The sequence below is a fragment of the Danio aesculapii genome, chromosome 6 (genome assembly GCF_903798145.1).
Source record: "Danio aesculapii chromosome 6, fDanAes4.1, whole genome shotgun sequence".
Taxonomy (NCBI): domain Eukaryota; kingdom Metazoa; phylum Chordata; class Actinopteri; order Cypriniformes; family Danionidae; genus Danio; species Danio aesculapii.
In genome coordinates this window covers 20183683-20201831 of record NC_079440.1, presented here as the reverse complement: position 1 = coordinate 20201831, position 18149 = coordinate 20183683, and the positions used below count along the sequence as shown (strand labels likewise).

General features: G+C 41.6%; 1 protein-coding gene across 2 annotated transcripts in view; it reads right to left on the bottom strand.

The window, feature by feature from the left end:
• prkcaa (protein kinase C, alpha, a) overlaps positions 1–18149 on the bottom strand; it is a 181306-nt gene that overhangs the window by 46430 nt on the left and 116727 nt on the right. For both annotated transcript variants that reach the window (XM_056459747.1, XM_056459748.1), the window contains exons 6-8: positions 8330–8486; positions 6764–6898; positions 6315–6408 (exon numbers count right to left, since the gene is read on the bottom strand). In XM_056459747.1, the coding sequence (XP_056315722.1) occupies positions 6315–6408; positions 6764–6898; positions 8330–8486 (386 nt within the window). The remainder of the gene's footprint in view (positions 1–6314; positions 6409–6763; positions 6899–8329; positions 8487–18149) is intronic.

The following is an 18149-nucleotide window of genomic DNA, read 5'->3' as shown; positions in this document are numbered from 1 at the left end:
GTAAAGAGCAAATTCGGATTATTCGTAGATGAAGAGTGTTAAGATTTTTTCAGGCATTCATTTTTTCATGGAACCCAGAAAGGTTTGTTTAAGCTTCACCCCCATATGTACAAAATTTGTCTTAAGTACTCTAACCATTTATTACATATAGTTACTTTTTTTTGAAAAAGAAAAACAAAACAAAATGTAACAAGTTATTTTAAAAGTAACTTTCCCCAACATTGATTCTAACAGGTCAGCTTAGTTAACCTGTTAAGCAGATGCAAAATCAGAGTTACATAATGTTTCTCTAATGAATATAGCAAAGTATTTTACAGTATGTTTGCTGTGTTGTTTAGTAGTCCAATCCTGAGTGTCTAAAAATTTATTGATATTTGCCAAACTGCATATTTTAGTCATTAAAGTAAAAAAAAAAGGGAAAACGCTCTGGTTACTAATGTAACCCTCATTCCCCGAGGGGGGAACGGAAATGCTATAGTGGATTTAATCTAATTATGGGCAATTTCATTCAGAAAGCCAATTATCTGAAAGAGTATGTAAATGGGCCAATGAAATGCCAATGAATTGGCAGCATCAGCTTGCACACCTGATGCTTGTTGCAATCCATTTAGCAATAAAATTACAGGAAAATCAAGAAGAAGCATCCTTTTTAAGCTGAAGAGACTGAAACTCACAGTTAAGGAACAATCATTATGGCGATGCATTATAGCATTTCCGCTCCCCCCCTCGGGGAACGAAGGTTACTTTAGTAACCAGAGCGTTCCCCTTTGGATGGGGAACTTCAATGCTATAGTGGATTTTAACCACTTATGGGAAATGTCTGGAAAACGCCTTAATGACTGCACCTTACCTCCACCTCCGATGAGAGGCTAGCCAGGCAAGCATGAGCGCACCTGCATCATAGAGAGGCGCGGTCTTGCAACGTCTTCCCTGGCCCTTACTTATCCCACTTCAATAGAAGATTTATGGATTTAGATATATATTTTTTGGGAGCCGCAAGTGTCTAGGTAATTTCTAGGAATTTAATATGACAGTACATTGGGAAAGCATCCAGTCCCAATAGGGAGGACACTGCGGAGGCCACCTGCTACCCAAGTGGGGCAATATGGTGGCAAAAGAGTATATGGACTAGCCCTGAGAAGGGGGAGTACACATATAATAAGATAGTTAGCGGAGAGGGAAGACACGGGTCCGCCTGTGAGGGGAACTGCACCGTGGCTGAACAGGCATATGGGATCGCCTAGCGGGGATCACGCATAGCAAGCACCTATACCCAAAACGCGGGCTGACCAGAGGGCAGACCTACAACGTAATGGGCCAGCGAGAGTCAGTGCTGGGGGCCTCGGAGGAATTTCTGCAGGGCTCACCTAAGCGGGGAACTTTACTGACAGAGTGAATAAGCGCACGTATCTCCGTGTTAGGGAGAATGGCGCAGCAAGCGTGTTTCAACACCTTAACCGAGTTGTTTCCTCAATCACCAAGGTTTACCTAATACCCTTGAGGAAACCAGCTTCAATTGCAGATTGTAAAACCTTGCAAATTGTATTAGGTGTCGCCCAGCCCGCAGCTCTACAGATGTCTGTAGCGTGCACGCGCTCAAGAGAATGCAATGCTCCGAGTGGAGTGTGCATGCACTCCTGGGGGACTTGGTTCGCCCAGGCTCTGGAAAGCGAGGGAGATGGCATCCACTATTCATCGGGTCAACCTCTGTTTCGATAGGGCACTTCCCTGCTGTCGACCACTATAACAGACGAAGAGCTGCTCAGATGATCTAAAGCTCTGAGTGCGGTTCAGATAAATTCGCAAAGAGCGAACTGGACAAAGTAATGAAAGGGCTGGGTCTGCCTCCTCTAGGGGCAGCGCTTGCAGGCTCACTACCTGGTCTTAAAATGGTGTGGTAGGAACCTTGGCCACATATCCCGGGCAGGGTCTCAGGACAATGTGAGAATAAGCTGGCCCGAATTCCAGGCAGGAGTCACTGATCGAAAATGTCTCCAGGTCTCCGACCCTCTTAATCGATCCCAACACAACTAGCAGAGCTGTCTTCAGGGACAGAAATCTTAAAGATACTGAGTCGAGTGGTTTTAAGAGATCTGTACGCAGGCTCATGAGAATGAGGGTGAGATCCCAAGAGGGCATGAGAGGGGGGGTGGGGTGGATTTATTCGCCTAGCGCCCCTGAGGAACCGGATGATGAGGATATACCTTCCCACGGTGCTGCCAGCCACCGAGTCATAATGAGCGGAGATGGCAGCCACATAACTTTGAGTGTGGAGGGCGACAGTCTGCTCTCCAGCTTCTTTTGGAAGAAAAAAAGCACAATGCTGATCTGGCAATTTTGGGGGTCTTCTCTGCGAGAGACGCACCATTCAGTGAATAGACTCCACTTCAGGGCGTAGGCATGCCTCGTGGAGGGGGCTCTAGCCTGAATGATGGTATTAACCACCGCAGTTGGTAGGTTACCCAAGTCTTCCTCGCATCTAAGGACCACACGTGGAGGTTCCACAGATCGGGGCGAGGGTGCCAGATGGTGCTCTGTCCCTGAGAGAGTAGGTCCTCTCTTAAAGGGATCTGCCAGGCGAGGGCTGTCGCATGGAGAGAGATCTGAGGGGTGCAATTAACAAGACCTGCTCCTCGTCCTCCCTGACCTTGCACAGTAATTGCGCGAGGAAGCTCACTGGGGGAAACGCATATTTGCGCATGCACCGAGGCCAGGTCAGGGAAAAAAAACAACTGGCAATGAGCGTTCTTGGGGGAAGCAAACAGATCGATCTGGGCTTCCCGGAATCGCTGCCATATCAGCTGAACAGATTCGGGGTGGAGTCTCCATTCTCCAGGACATAAGAGTGCGTCGGCTGCCCGGTTGAGCTTGCCTGCAATGTGAATGGCGTGCAGCGATTTTAGCTGCGTATGACTTCAGCGGAGCAGACGGCGGGCGAGCTGAGATATGCTGCAAGAGCGAATACCACCCATGCAGTTGATATACGCTGCCGCCTCCGTGCTGTCCGTCCTGACCAGCACGTGCTGCTGCTCCAGCACCGGAGAGCGAGGAACACTGCCAACAGCGATTAATATGCCAATGCAACTGGGTTCCTTTCCACAGGCCCGCAGCTGCATGCCCGCAACACACAGCCACCCAGCCCGTGCTGGAATCATCTGTTGAAACAACAACGAGACTGGACGACTGTCCTAGAGGCACTCCGGCCTGTAGGAACAAGGGGTCATTCCAAGGGCTGAGGGCGCAGCGACATAGTGCAGTAACAGTGACTTGGTGTGTGCCCGCGTGCCATGTGTGTCTGGGGACTCGATTGTGAAGCCAGTGCTGAAGTGATCTCATATGGAGTAATCCGTGCGGCTTGACAGTGGCTGCGGATGCCATATGTTTCAGGAGCCTCAGAAAGGGTTTCAGTGGGACCACTGTTTTGCTGTCGAACTCTCTCAGACAGTTCAGCATTAGCTGAAACATTAGCTGTCATGGTGACCGAGTCCAGCTCCAGATCCAAAAGAGATCCTCTGCACGGGGGCGAGTTTGCTCTTTTCTCGGTTGACTTGAAGCCCCAACAGGTGGAGGTGCTGAGCAGCTTGTCTCTGTGCATAATCAATTGCTCCCGAGAGTGAGCAAAATTCAGCCAGTTGTCGAAATAATTGAGTATGCGGATGCCCGCGAGCCGAAGGGGCACTAAGGCACCATCCACGAGCTTGGTGAAGATGCGCGGAGACAGAGAGAGCCTGAAGGGGAGGACATTGTACTGCCAGGCTTGACCTTCGAACGCAAACCGAAGAACTGATGGTGGCGTGGATGAATGGAGACATGGAAGTATGCGTCCTTCAGCACTATTGCTGCAAACCAATCCCGAGGATGAACACACCGGAGGATGCGCTTCTGCGTGAGCATTCTGAATGGCAGCTTGTGCAGAGAGCGGTTCAAAATGCGCAGATCTAATATTGGCCGTGACCCATTGCTCTTTTTGGGAACGATGAAGTACGGGCTGTAAAACCCGCTTTCCATCTTGACTGGAGGGACCGGCTCGATTGCATCCTTCGCCAGGAGGACAGGGGACCTGGTGAAATACACACCTGTTAACTTGGGGGGCCGTTTTGCTAATTGAATTGCGTAGCTGAGTTTGAATGTGCGTATGAGCCACCGCAAAGGGCTGGCCTGCACTAACCAGGATGGCATAGCTCTAGCTAATGGACTCATCGCTACAATCGCTGACGTACCAGCAGTGGGGCAGCGTGGAGTGGGTGTGCTGATCCGGGAAGCGATGGGGTCCCGCGGAAGAGCTGGAGGCGAGAGATTCACTCTCACCTTGCACCCAAGCTCCGGAGAGGGGGCTTGAGGAGTGGGAGAAAGGAGAAAGTTTTTTAAGCGCCGTTGGATGAAGAGCCCGGCCCCCTCTTCTCCAGATGGCCCGCCTCAGGAGCGCTTTGCAGTCTGTTTTACTGGACTTAGCAGCACCCTGGAGCGGGGAGCGCTGGTTATCTGCTAGGTGCTCGACGCTGCCGCTTGGCCGGAGGCGCAGGTGGGGCAGCTCTCGTAGACAAGCGCTCTCGGCGACAAGCAGTGGATGTGGATGGTTCGGCAGGGGGGGAGCGGTCTTACATCCCCGCCGATAGATAACTCTCATCGTATCTGACTGCACCGCTGTGAATTCTTGGGTAAATCCACAGACGGTGTCGCTGAACAGGCCAGCCTGGGATATGGGGGAGTCAAGAAAGTGAACTTTGTCGACTCTGCGCATATCTTTGCCAGGTTTTAGCATGAGGTGGCGTTCCTGGACCACTAATGCGGCCATCGTCGTTCCCAGGGCACACGCAGCGGACTTGAGGTCTGTGGAGCTCAATCGGGTGCAGTGTGGGGCTTGTAACAAGCCTGGGTCAGAACCACCCTCGTGCAGCTGGGCCAGCGGCGCGCATGGACCCTAGTGTGCAGGGTGGAGGCAGCCTGGCTCTGGCTCCGGGGAGGCAGAAAACCGTCAAACTTTGGACTGGAGACGAGGCAGACTCCAGCAGAAAGAGGCACCATGCGGGCCTGCAGTGGCACACTCAATCTGGGGAATCGACCCGTACACTCTGGCTGCTCCACCATCAAGGCGGAGGCGCACACAGATCGGGCAGAGAAAGTTACCCTCCAAGACTGCGTGAGCCCACTGTGCACTTCCGGGAAAAAGGGATGGAAAGCTAGAAGGCCTTGCCTTTTTTCCTCCACATACACCCATCTAGTCGGTCCGGCTGCGGGGCTGGGGGATAAACCATCTCCAGGCCCGCGGCTGAAGCAGCCCGGTAATGCACGATTATCATGTCTGTTTCTAGATCCACCTAGAGGGAGGGAACCCTTTATCAGCCAATGACACCCCGCCTCCGATGCAGCAGTGGATATCTGAGCCTCGGTGTCATCAAGTGAGAGGGCGGAGCCATCCGAGGACGGAGCGCTTCTCTTACTCGAAGCATGGATGGAGTGCGTGAAGGAGCGAGAGGTCCACAAGCCTGAGTGCGGCAGATTTACTCCCACTGTAACCCTCAGATCTGCCAGAGTGCCCAGCCGTGGAGCGGGAGACAACTGGGGTGGGTGGCTCTTTTGCAAGAGCGACCCACGATCTTAACTGCACAACAGACATGCCACCGTAGTGACAGCATGCACTGCCCATGAGCACCGCATTAACAAGCTGGACCCCAGACATGCAACGCAGTGCTCGTGCCCATCATCCGGGGACAGGAAACCACTGCATCCAGAAACGCACGGTCGGAGCGATGTCCTGAAAACGACACGCTGCACGACTGTGTTACTCTTTTAGGTGAAAGTGCAATATACAAACCGCTCTGGAGGACCGGACCCAAAGAATGCCAGGCAAGGGAGAAAACCCAGCTCGACTGTCTGCCGCCACGTGTATCACACTCTGGACCGGGAGACCGCTCTCGTTCGCTCGGAATCGCTGATGATCAGCAGGAGGAACCCTCATCAACTTTCTCAGAAGGCTGTGAAGTCTCTGAAGAAAAAAGGATGCCTCTCCTTGCTTTCCCTGTGCTTTTATTGCTAAATTGATTGCAACAAGCATCAGGTGCGCAAGCTGATGCTGCCAATTCATTGGCACTTCATTGGCCCGTTTACATACTCTTTCAGACAATTGGCTTTCTGAACGAAATTCCACATAAGTGGATTAAATCCACTATAGCATTGAAGTTCCCCATCCGAAGGGGAACAAAAGGATTACATTTTCATCCTTTATTTAAAAAGAGCTTATTGTTACAGTGGTAATTGTGTACGTTGGTTCAGCCCCAGGTTATGTTTGCACATAAGGAAAATTAAAAAGTCACCTCAAACTTCTGTCGGAGTTCAGTATTGGGGTCATCTTCATCTGGAATGGGCACATTATAGTACTCCCCCTCTTCCTGGTTTAACATTTTGTACCTGCATGACAGATGGTAAGTTATTACTAAGCATTTATGGTATTTTTAACATATTTCAGATCCCTAGAGTTCTATTTACTGCCTAAATATTATTCTGTTAAATGAATTTTCTGACTAAGTCTGCAAAGCTACATGTACTTCACTTCTCATATTATATTCAATAGCTTGAAGTACTCCATAATCACACAACATAAATCTAAATTGCAAATCTTTATAAGGTAAAAGATAACAAAATATATCAGACAGAACATAAATGAAGAAAACTTAAAAATTAAAAAGCTACTGAATAATAAAGACAATTTTTAGTTGAAACCGAGGTCGTTGGTATTCAACTAATGCATTAAATGCATTCTTACCAGCCACATACTGGGGACTTCATGAGCTCAGACACACCAAAAGACATTGAGCCCATGAAGTCATTGCGGGTGGTTCTGTCCCAGTCCCACACCTCCACAGACAGTCGGCGGTCCTTATCTGCCGGCTTCAGCTTACTGGAACACAAAGTTGCAAAAAGATGAAGCATTATACAAATTTTAATACATTTGATAGGATGAAATCAAATGGATATGTTTCTAGAAAAGGCCTTTTGTGCAATGCACTGATATAGTTAATAAGAATGCAATGATTAGCCGATTTCACTATTAACCATGCTTTAATTCATTACGGTTAATTAATCGCAAACTCTTCTCAACGCCGCGTTTATGTTGCATGGAACAAAACTGCTGCAACTAAACAAAGTTTAGACAGCTGTGCGCTAGTTTAAAATTCTGAGTTTATACCGAGGCTAATACGCACGCACATTGGATTAACTATAGCAGTAGGCTGTTCACATATTGTGTCTTTTCCGCGCACAAGTTCATTATATAGGAGCGGTGCATGCACGGCTTGCAAGCGGACTGACGCACTCGGATTAATTACACAGTAGAAATGATCTCACGCTGTAGTGGTGAGAGTTGTGCGTAGCTTTCAGTACAATGTAATCAAAAGATATATTATATGAATTATTACAAAATATTTAAATGATTATGTATGTATAAACGCAGATGATAACAACAGATCATTTAAATTAAATTAACATTATACAAATATTATTTTTCATTTATTCTTATTTTTATATATTTATTCATTGTTCTGTCGTTTATTTTCTTTGTAAAATTATCACTCATGTTTAAATCAAAAACTTTTTCATTTCTTTTTAAGTCCAAAGAGAGAAATGGACTATTGTTTGTTCTTTCATTAATATTTTGTGCTGTATTATTTGGTTACTGAGCAGCAATAAACAACACTTTAAAATATAAGCAGTTTTCTTGTGATTTTCTAAACTAGTAGTGGTTTTGAACTTAATAAAAGCATAATAAACGTGATAACAATGAAACCATGATTATTCTTCAGACTATAATCATACAACTAAAATCTATAATTGTTGCATCCCTAATTGTTATGCAGTTCAAAACAACATATGAATATGTCTGAATGTAGAGGAAGCCTACTTGAGCAATACACTGATTTTGTTGTGCCTCAAAATACAACTTTTGAATATGTTTGTAAAAAAAGCCACATTGTACAATGCCGTGATGTTGTGTAGTTTCAAAATAAAACATATTAACGTTTTAATGTAGAAAAAGCCAACATGGGTGTCTTAAGGAGCAAAAATACAGCATATGGGGTCTTATATTGCTGTTGTGTCATCACTCATATTGCAAGTCATTTCTCTCCAGCCCCTCATTTGGGATGCTTTTCATGAACTGGCCCCCATGACAAACTAATTGAATGAATAGCCCTTCTCTACAGTAAACTTGTATAGAGCAGCAGATCTTATACAACTGATAACATTAATTATCAGGGAGTTAAACATCAATAAATAATATAATGATCATTTACATCAAATCTTGAGTAACAGGATATAACATTATAAGACTCACAATGTAAACGTTTCGTTCCAAGTTGGATTCAGGGAAGAACGGATGGTTTTTGTTTTCTGTTTTGTCTCATTTTTAGGGTCTGGAATCAACTTGAGTTTAACATATGGATCAGACAATCCATTCGGGTCCATCGGAATCAAGTTCTTGCCTTCACCAACTGTAACAGAACAACATGCCATAAGAGAGAGAAAATCAGATCATGAATAAAATACTAAATAAATAAAAAAACACAGAAGAGCAGGATAATATAAACTGTGACATAACACAAACAACTTATGTAATGTACTGCATGTATATAATTATGTGTTATGCAATATAAACAGACTGTGAATGTAATTAACTGCAGTAAGTATCACAATCAGGGTACATAGAAAACACTTAGATCAGGCTCAACCTGTCAGAGGAGAACTCCATATAGGTAATTGATGTTCTCTGTTGAATGATTGCAAACTTGAATGCATTTCATAACAGTTTAGACACACACACACACACACGTACACAAACACACACAGTAGATAAGTCAACAAGGAAACCCTCAGAAAGGTTAAACTTTGAATATCTAAATATGTCTACTCAAAAGGCATATGCAAACATGTGGTGTGCCACTGATATCTGTGACAATACAATGAAATGCAAGTGGCATAATAAAAAAGATATGTATATTTAAAACAAATAATTCAATAGTGGAAGATCTGCAGAGGAACTATTCTGTGACAGACTACAAATCGAACACACAATTTTTCAGCAAATGCAAATGTCACCATTGACAACCACAATGCCTGAACTATCTGAGTTAGACTGGTAGGAGGCGCCCTACACTTTCATTACACCACGTCTATGTGTTTCTCTTCACATGCATTCATTCTTTCTTAGAAAACAGTTATTGACAATATATAAGTCTGGCAGAATGTAAATGTGTGATCCTTATTTCTCAGCATGTGTCATTCGAAAATTTAAAAGAGCTTCAATTCAATTGGTCATAACAAAAAGTGCATGGACAGACTGAAATTCAATTGGCACAACTCAGCCAAATGTGTGAAAGTGAATGTGGATGAAACATAAATACCCTTAACTTATAGATGGTATACAGGGAAATTCAGAAAAAAATAGTGCAGGTATGTCTGTAGTAGGAGAGAGTATGCAAATGTATGAAAATGTTTTTCAAATGTTGAAAGTCTCTGCGACATTAAATGGAGTCCACAAACAGATTAAAAAAGTTACACCCATGGGCCACCACTTTAAAATAAATATGCATTACTGGCATATTTATCTTCTACTAAGAGTAAATATTTCATAGCTCTTTAAAGGCACTTTAAACAGACACTAATGTGACAACATCAAAAGCATTCAATATGGCTAAAAGTACAGTATATGGATTGCAGGGATGACAAATCTTAATGCTAAATCCCACAGTGACATTCTACAGAATTATCTGCTTTCAAAAGAATGAGAAAGGCTTTTTACAGTATACATATATAGTATATGAAAGTGCCTGTGCAATATTTAGAAAGTGAAGTCCATGTAAAAATATGAGTCTGTTGTTTGCTTGATTTTGATTGGCTGATGAATATTCTAAATGTGCAATTTTTTGTCATGGAAACACACAGTTAAAGTAGTTCCAGGCAGGGATTGACCGCATTACAGTTCCATTTCACTATGTTAATCATTTCAGTAATTTCAAATCCTACAACTGTCAAAAACCAAGTCAAAACAAAACAAACTGCTTCCCTGTGTGAGATCTTACACATCTCACCCAAAGCCTTCTAAGGAAAAAAGTGAAACAATTGTGTTCAAATGGAACATCTGAACCAAGGTTATAATAGTTTTGAATTTTTCATTAGTTTCAGTTTCTATTTCGTTTTGACTTTTTGTTTTCAAATTCAGTTAGATTTAATTACTTTTTAGAGGCAGATTTACTAGTTTTTATTAGTTTCTATATTTTGAAATTGCTTAGTTTTAGTTTAGTTTTTTTTAGTTTCAGTATTAGTTTCAGTTTTTTTTTCTAAATGAGGATATTTGTTGAGTGCAAGATTTAAAATCATCAGAATAAATAATGTATAATAAAAACTCAGCCATACATTTTTGATACCTTTATTCAGAGGACACATGACCACTACCATCTACCCATCCTCAAATTCAAATACAACAACCCACAAGATAGCAGCCTTAAGTACAATATGTGTGCAAGGCTGCTTCTGAGGTAAGATAAACAGTAGTGATGGAAAGTTCAGATATTTACCGCGTATGTTAGGACTCAACATATTAAAATGATGTAGTCAGAATTAGCTGGTCAGGCTGGGAGATGATCGGCTAAAACCAGCTGGTTTTAGCTTGTTTTAGCTGGTCATTTTCCAGCCTGACCCGCTAAGACCAGGCTGGAAACGGCTAGAAACCAGCCTGGAAGTGGCCAAAACCCCTCTAAAACCAGCCTGGTCAACCAGCTAAAACCAGCCTAGGCTGGTTAAGGCTGTTTTTTTCAGTAGGGATAGTATAAATGAGCAATATCACACGAGTAGCAGTGTGATATGGCTGTATATCGCCACATGTGTTGTCTCGAGGCCGCAGACTGCCTGCTTTAATGTTCCATCAATGACGATATACAGCCATATTGATCTGCTACAAGAGTGATATTGCGTATACAACAGTTCGACAGTATAATTATGTATATAAAAAAGATCAAATACAGAGGGTCTCAAAAACCTTTTTGTAAGAGAAACTACAGTACCTTCTTCTGCCATTCATACACATCTTCAGCTGACATCAGAACAGCAGAAACCGTTGCTATTTTCTAAACATCACTTTAGAGCTTGTTTTGAATGATTTTTAGCGTAATATCTAAAGTAATGACAAAACAGGTGATTTTGCTCACATTTTAAGATTATAAGGCTGAACGGCATGAAATGCCATTAGTGTAGAGACAATTCTCAGCATTTCTCTGTTGCAATCGGGAGATCACAATAATTAACCCCTAAAAAGCCAAAGCACGGCAAACACTACCAGATTACTACAGTATAAATACAGCACTACAACATACAAAAGAGATATCGACTTAGAATGACACTTACCAGTTTTCTTATAATTTGATCAGCTGTAGTTAGAAACTAGATATTAAAGTTTGAAGACAAACTTTATGGTGGCTTGAAAAGCCGAGTCTAAAAGTTTGAAGTCGTTTTAAAGTGTAAATAACTGAAGCAGTTTTTATGAAGTTTGAAACAGTCGGCATAGATAAGTACATATATGTTAGCATGTTTCTAGGTTGTTGCTAGGCGGTTGCTAAAGTATTCTGAGTGGTTGCTAGGCAGTTGCTAACATAAATTAGCATGATTCTAGCATTAATTAGCATGTTACTAGCATGTTTCTAGCATGAATTAGCATGTTACTAGCATGATTCTAGCATGAATTAGGAAGTAACTAACATGATTCTAACATGAATTAGCATGTAACTAGCATGATTCTACCATGAATTAGCATGCGTCTAGCATGAATTAGCATGTAACTAGCATGTTTCTAGCATGAATTAGCATGATTCTACCATGAATTAGCATGTAACTAGCATGATTATAGCATGGATAAGCATGTTTCTAGCATTAATTAGCATGTTACTAGCATGATTCTAGCATGAATTAGCATGTTACTAGCATGATCCTAGCATGAATTAGCATGTTACTAGCATGATCCTAGCATGAATTAGCATGTTACTTGCATGTTTCTAGCATTAATTAGCATGTTACTAGCATGATCCTAACATAAATTAGCATGATTCTAGCATGAATTAGCATGTTACTAGCATGACTTAGCATGTTACTAGCATGATTCTAGCATGAATTAGCATGTTGTTAGCATGATTTTAGCATGTTATTAGTGTATTTCTAGCATGAATTAGCATGTTACTAGCATGAATTTGCATGTTATTAGCATGATTCTACCATGAATTAGCATGTTTCTAGCATGAATTAGCATGATTCTAGCATGAATTAGCTTGTTACTAGCATGAATTAGCATGTTACTAGCATGATTCTAGCATGAATTAGCATGTTGTTAGCATGATTCTACAATGAATTAGCATGTTACTAGCATGAATTAGCATGTTGTTAGCATGATTCTAGTATGAATTAGCATGTTACCAGCATGTTACTAGCATAAAGTAGCAGGTTACTAGCATGATTCTAGGATGAATTAGCATGTAACTAGCATATTAGCATGAATTAGCATGTAACCAGCATGATATCAGTATGTTACTAGCATGATTCTAGCATGAATCAGCTTGTTTCTAGCATGAATTAGCATGGTGTTAGCATGAATTAGCATGATACTAGCATGACTAGCATGTCACTATCGTGTTGCTAGCACCTTTCTAGGAAGATTAGCATGTCAGTAGGAAGTTTAAACTGTATGCATGTGTTAGAATAGCTAGTCACAGTCTCTGGGACAGTTGCTAGGGTGCTGAAATTGGTTGCTAGGGAGTGGCTAGTAAGTTAAAAAGTCACCAGTTATTGGCTGCTGGCTAGACTGAGTTAAATGAGTCCAGTTAGAAGTCTGTGTGTCTGATGCAGAGTTATGAGCTCACAAAGTTTGACCCAATGTTAAGTCAATGGGACTTTTGGGATTTTTCTGGGTCGTTTTTCGGAAAACCCAAAGTCGGATCAGTTAGAAAAGATATAGCAACCCGAGTCAGACCAGTTTGAAGGTTTGACGAAAGTTTGAAGTATGTAGCTTGAAAGGCCTAGGAGGAGATACACTTAGAAATTAGTCTCAGAAGAAGAAGAAGAAGAAGAAGAAGTTTTGATAGATAACAATATGCTGGCTTTTCAAGCCACCATAATTACGCTGAGTTTTTCTCTTCTAAAGGCTTATTATGCAGCCTCTGTCGCCATTGTGTGGCGGAATGTCAATCATCTTTGTCTGCTAAGTATGACAGGCTGATGGATGCCAATGTGCTGTATCTCCAAAATTATAAATATTTAAAATAGGCACTATCCTTATAAATAAATGTCATAGTTGCAATCTAAACAACTACATTCTTGCCTAAAAAGCCTCAAAAGTACATTATGTTTTCCAACAGCTGCAATATTTGTCAAACTGTAGGGAGTTTATTGATCTGCTGTCACTCTATGTGGGCGGAGTAATACAGAAGGGTGAGGAGGCTGTACATCAGCCAATCAGATTCGAGGACCAGATTTTTTGTATAAATGGTAATAATTGGTGATAGACCATTGACTTATTAGAAAATAATTCACACAAAAGATGCAATGGTTACTTGCTTTTCATCACCACTAAATTATTATGTTACAAATTTTATTAAAAATATCAATTTTGCTGTTGTTCATCAATTCCAGTAGTGATGCCCAGGTGTTCTTGTGTCACCATCAGTGTCCCAATGTGTATTGAACCAAGCTCCTTACTGTCATTACGAGTTGTCGAATTCAATACATGACATACTGATTCATGAACTCGGGAGCTATGGAGCTGATTGTGATTTAACCCCATGTTAACTGTGTACGATTTAATAGGCCTATGCATAAAACTCAGACTTGAACTCCTAATGAGCACCTTTGGGATAAATTGGAACAATTAACATGGCCCCATCATTCAATGCCAGTAACTATGTTTTCCTTCAAACTGGCTATTTATGCGTGTTAAAACAAAATCATATGACTTTTTTGAAAGGCATTCTGGAATTTATTCAGTAAATGTTTCAGTTTATGCACATTTATTTCTTATCGGATAAAAAAAGTTTATTCTGCTCAATTGTGCAGTTTGTTTTTTAAAGTTTAAGTGCATTTTAAAAATTTATGCTGATCTTGCAATTTTCATTTAGTTTTTGTATGCAATAGGTGGATGGAATCATAGCTAGTGTCTGACAATGCTGTTTAATGTTCTTACATGTAGTCTTACATTAATCCAATGTTAAAACACACTTTCATTTTCCCATAACATACTTTACATTTTAAAGATCACCTAATTTCTTAAAGGGTCTAAAACAATTAATGTGAAGTATCTTCTATACAACTCCTTTCTGAGAGGCCACTGTGCTGTGATTTGACAGCCTAAATAGTTTGATTATTCTGCTGCTTATAGCATGCATCAGAAATGAAATGCAGCTTTGCCATATTTGCTGAGGAGTATTCTTCCCTCGGAGACTGTAAACATTGTAGGACACTAACAATTGGTGTTATTTGTTATTAATTAGTCTTATTGCCACATTTGCTGAGGAGTATTTTTCCCTCAGTGACTGTAAACATTGTAGCACGTTCACGTTCTCCTCACAGCAAGAAGGTCGCTGGCTCAGCCTCGGCTGGGTCAGTTGGCATGTTCTCCCAGTGTTGGCGTGGGTTTCCTCCGGTTGCTCCGGTTTCCCCCACAGTCATGCGCTATAGGCGAGTTGGTTAAGCTAAATTATCGGTAGTGTATGTGTGTGAATGAGTGTGTATGGATGTTTCTCAGTGATGGGTTGCAGCTGGAAGGGCATCCGCTGCGCAACACATATGCTGGATAAGTTGACGGTTCATTCCGCTGTGGTGACCCAAGCTTAATAATGAGACTAAGCTGAAAGAAAATTATTAAATGAATTCATCCAATGATGTGTCCAATGATGAAACATTAAAAAATAACAACAAATAGTTGATCAACCTGAACCAGAGCAAACTGGCAAGTTAACAACAAATGCTTGTTTTAAAACAATATGGAACAAAAGCAAAGGCTATGTGTTCCAACTAGTAATTCCTCACCACATCTAAAGCTTTACATAGCTTGCTGTAGAGCTGATACATAGATATATATGTACAGCAAATCTCACCCTGTTTTTTGTCACAAAACGTAACTATATGTACAACCCCAAATAAAAAAAAAAGCTGGGATGCATGGAAAACGCAAACAAAATTTATTTCCAAATTTACTTGCACTTCATTGCAGACGAACAGAAATATTTAATATTTTGTCTGGTCAAGGTCATTTCATTTGTAAATATACATGCTTTCCTGTCATTCAGACCTGCAACACATTTAAAAAAAAGTTGGGACAGGAGCCACTTAGGGCTAATGATTAGGTGAATTGGTTAAAGAGTGATGTGACTTGAAACAGGTGATGTCAACAGGCTATTGTAATTACAATTTGGTACAAAAGCAGCATGCAAGAAATGTGTAGTCCTTTAGGAGAAAGGATGGGGAGAGGATCACGACTTTGCTAAAAAATATATTTCACAATTATCTAAATGCTTGAAAACAATATTCCCCAAAGAAAGAGAGGAAGACATTTGGATATTTCACCTTCAACTAGAGGAATTTGAGTGCGTAAAGGACAAGGGCGCAAGCCTAAGCTGAACAAGCGTGATCTCCGATAAGCGACATCACCAAATGGGGTCAGGATTACTTTCGCAAACTTTTGTCAAGTAACACAATAGGTAGTAACATCCACAAATGCTAGTTACAATTGTACTGTGCCAAAAGGAAGCCCTATGTTAACAGTGTCCAGAAGTGCCGTTGACTTCTCTGGGCTTGAAGGCATCTGGGATGGACCATCACACAGTGGAAATATGTACTATGGTCAGATGAACCAGTATTTCAGGTATTTTTTGGGGAGAAATGGACACCGTGTGCTCCGGACCAAAGAAGAAAAAGATCATTCAGACTGTTACCAGCAACAAGTCCAAAAGCCAGGGTCTGTCATGGTATGGGGTTGTTTCAGTGCTCTTGGCAAAGGTAAATTGCACATCTGTGATGGCAACATTAATGCTGAAAAGTACATACAGTTGCGATTTTAGAGCACAATATGCTGCCTTCTTTTCCAGGGATGCCCATGCATATTTCAACAAGATAATGCAAAACCACATTCTGCACACATTACAAAGTCCTGGCTTCGAAGGAACAGGATACAGGTACTTGACTGGCCTGCCTGCAGTCCCGACCTGACTCCAATAGAGAATCTGTGGTGCATTTAGAGGCAAACAAAGACCCTGTGCTGTTGCCCACCTTAAGAGTTGTTTGCAGGAAGAAAGGGACAGATTTGCGCCTGAAATACTTCATCACTTGGTGTCTTTAGTCCCTACACATCTTTTTAAGGCAAGGCAAGTTTATTTATATAGCACATTTCATACACAGTGGCAATTCAAAGTGCTTTACATAACAGGAAGGTGTATAAAAAAATAAAAACAAATAATAACAGTGATTAAAAACAGATTAAATGTGTTAAAACAGGTTATAAAAAATGAAAAAAGAAAGAAACACATAACAGTGCAATCTGTTGGATGTAGCACAGTGATCATTCAGTAAAGGCACAGCTAAACAGATTTGGTGTTGTGAAAAGGAAAGTATATGCATAGAGTATATGCATACAGCATGTATATTGTACAGCACATACTCTTGCTTGATCAATTGTTCCATTACAAAACCTGCAGTATTTTACTTGCAAGATTTAAACTACAAGGCATGAAGCCTTATTGCTATTCTAAACATTCATTTCATGTCTTTCTGTAAGGCTACTTTAAAACAATGCATATTGTGAAAGACTCTATGAAAACATATAATTGACTTTTACTTGACAGATGTAGCTTACCTCATCATCAGCATCATCTTTAGTTTAGCATGTACTTACACAGATGCATGGCCATACTCATAAAGGCTAATAATAATAATAAGGCAATAATAAGGCATATACAAGCAAGCAAATTCTGCTCTCTATACAGTATGCACATAAACGCATGCGCTCACACACAGTGAGTGTGAATGCCGCCTGTGATCTATTCCTGAACTCATCAGTCTGACATTCTGCTAATGGCATTTTCTTCCTCAGCCAGTGAACGTCACACAGACTAAATCACACTGCAGCTGCGTGAGTGTGTGTGTGTGAGTGCAGTTAGCTGGCACGTTATAATCAGGCTGATTGTGCAGGTGCAGCTCCAGCACTCCAGACTCTGAGCGTAGGGATCTGAAGACCGAGGCCTTCAGGCTCTTTGAATGACAACACTGTTATAATACACTGTTATAATGAGCTTAGCTCTGCTGCACAGATGGTATACACACCAAATATAATATTTTAGGGTACCGGGCTATTGACAGCATAGCACAGAGTATGAGAATTGCAGCATTTCACCCATAATATTCATAACACAACTGCAACTCTAGATTGCAGATTCTTAGCAGCACAGTAACATAGTCACAGCCTCAGAATACCAATAGACAGACCACAATCTGTTCACTGACCTGACTGAAGCTCATTGCTGAGTGGCTTGTATTATGCAACTTCTACGTTCATTGGCCCCTAGCAAAGAATCAAAAGGCTTGAGTTGCTAGACTAGAGAACTGGTGTAAAGTTTATATTATTGGTGAAAGATGCTTTAACTTATTTGGGACAAATAGGAAACATTATGTTCCCTACAAATTATGTCATAATGAGATTAGGGGATTCTGCCTAGGAGACCAATCACAGATCATTATGATTGGTCTGTGATTGGTCTCCTAAGCAGAATCCTCCAAAAAAAGTGGTGAGTGGAGCCTGCATGCAAGGTCACTACCATAGCAAATAGTTTTTTAAGCCACCCACATAGACACACATTCAACAGCTCACTACTGAGCCAGCCAGTCCATCTGAAGAGTTCTTAATTTGTGATTCATTCTGTCTCACTCACTGTGTGTTATGCTGTATTTAGTGGCTGTTCATTGGGCCTCAGTGCTGTCTTGTGTGCTGCTTTTGGGTATGTCAGTCTGGCTAAGATCTGAGAAATTGGTTTGCATGTCTGGATGACATTAGATCTTGGATGTCTTCAAATAGCTTATGCTTAAGATCAAATAAAACAAAAGTTATTTTATTTGAGCCTCAGGCAGTT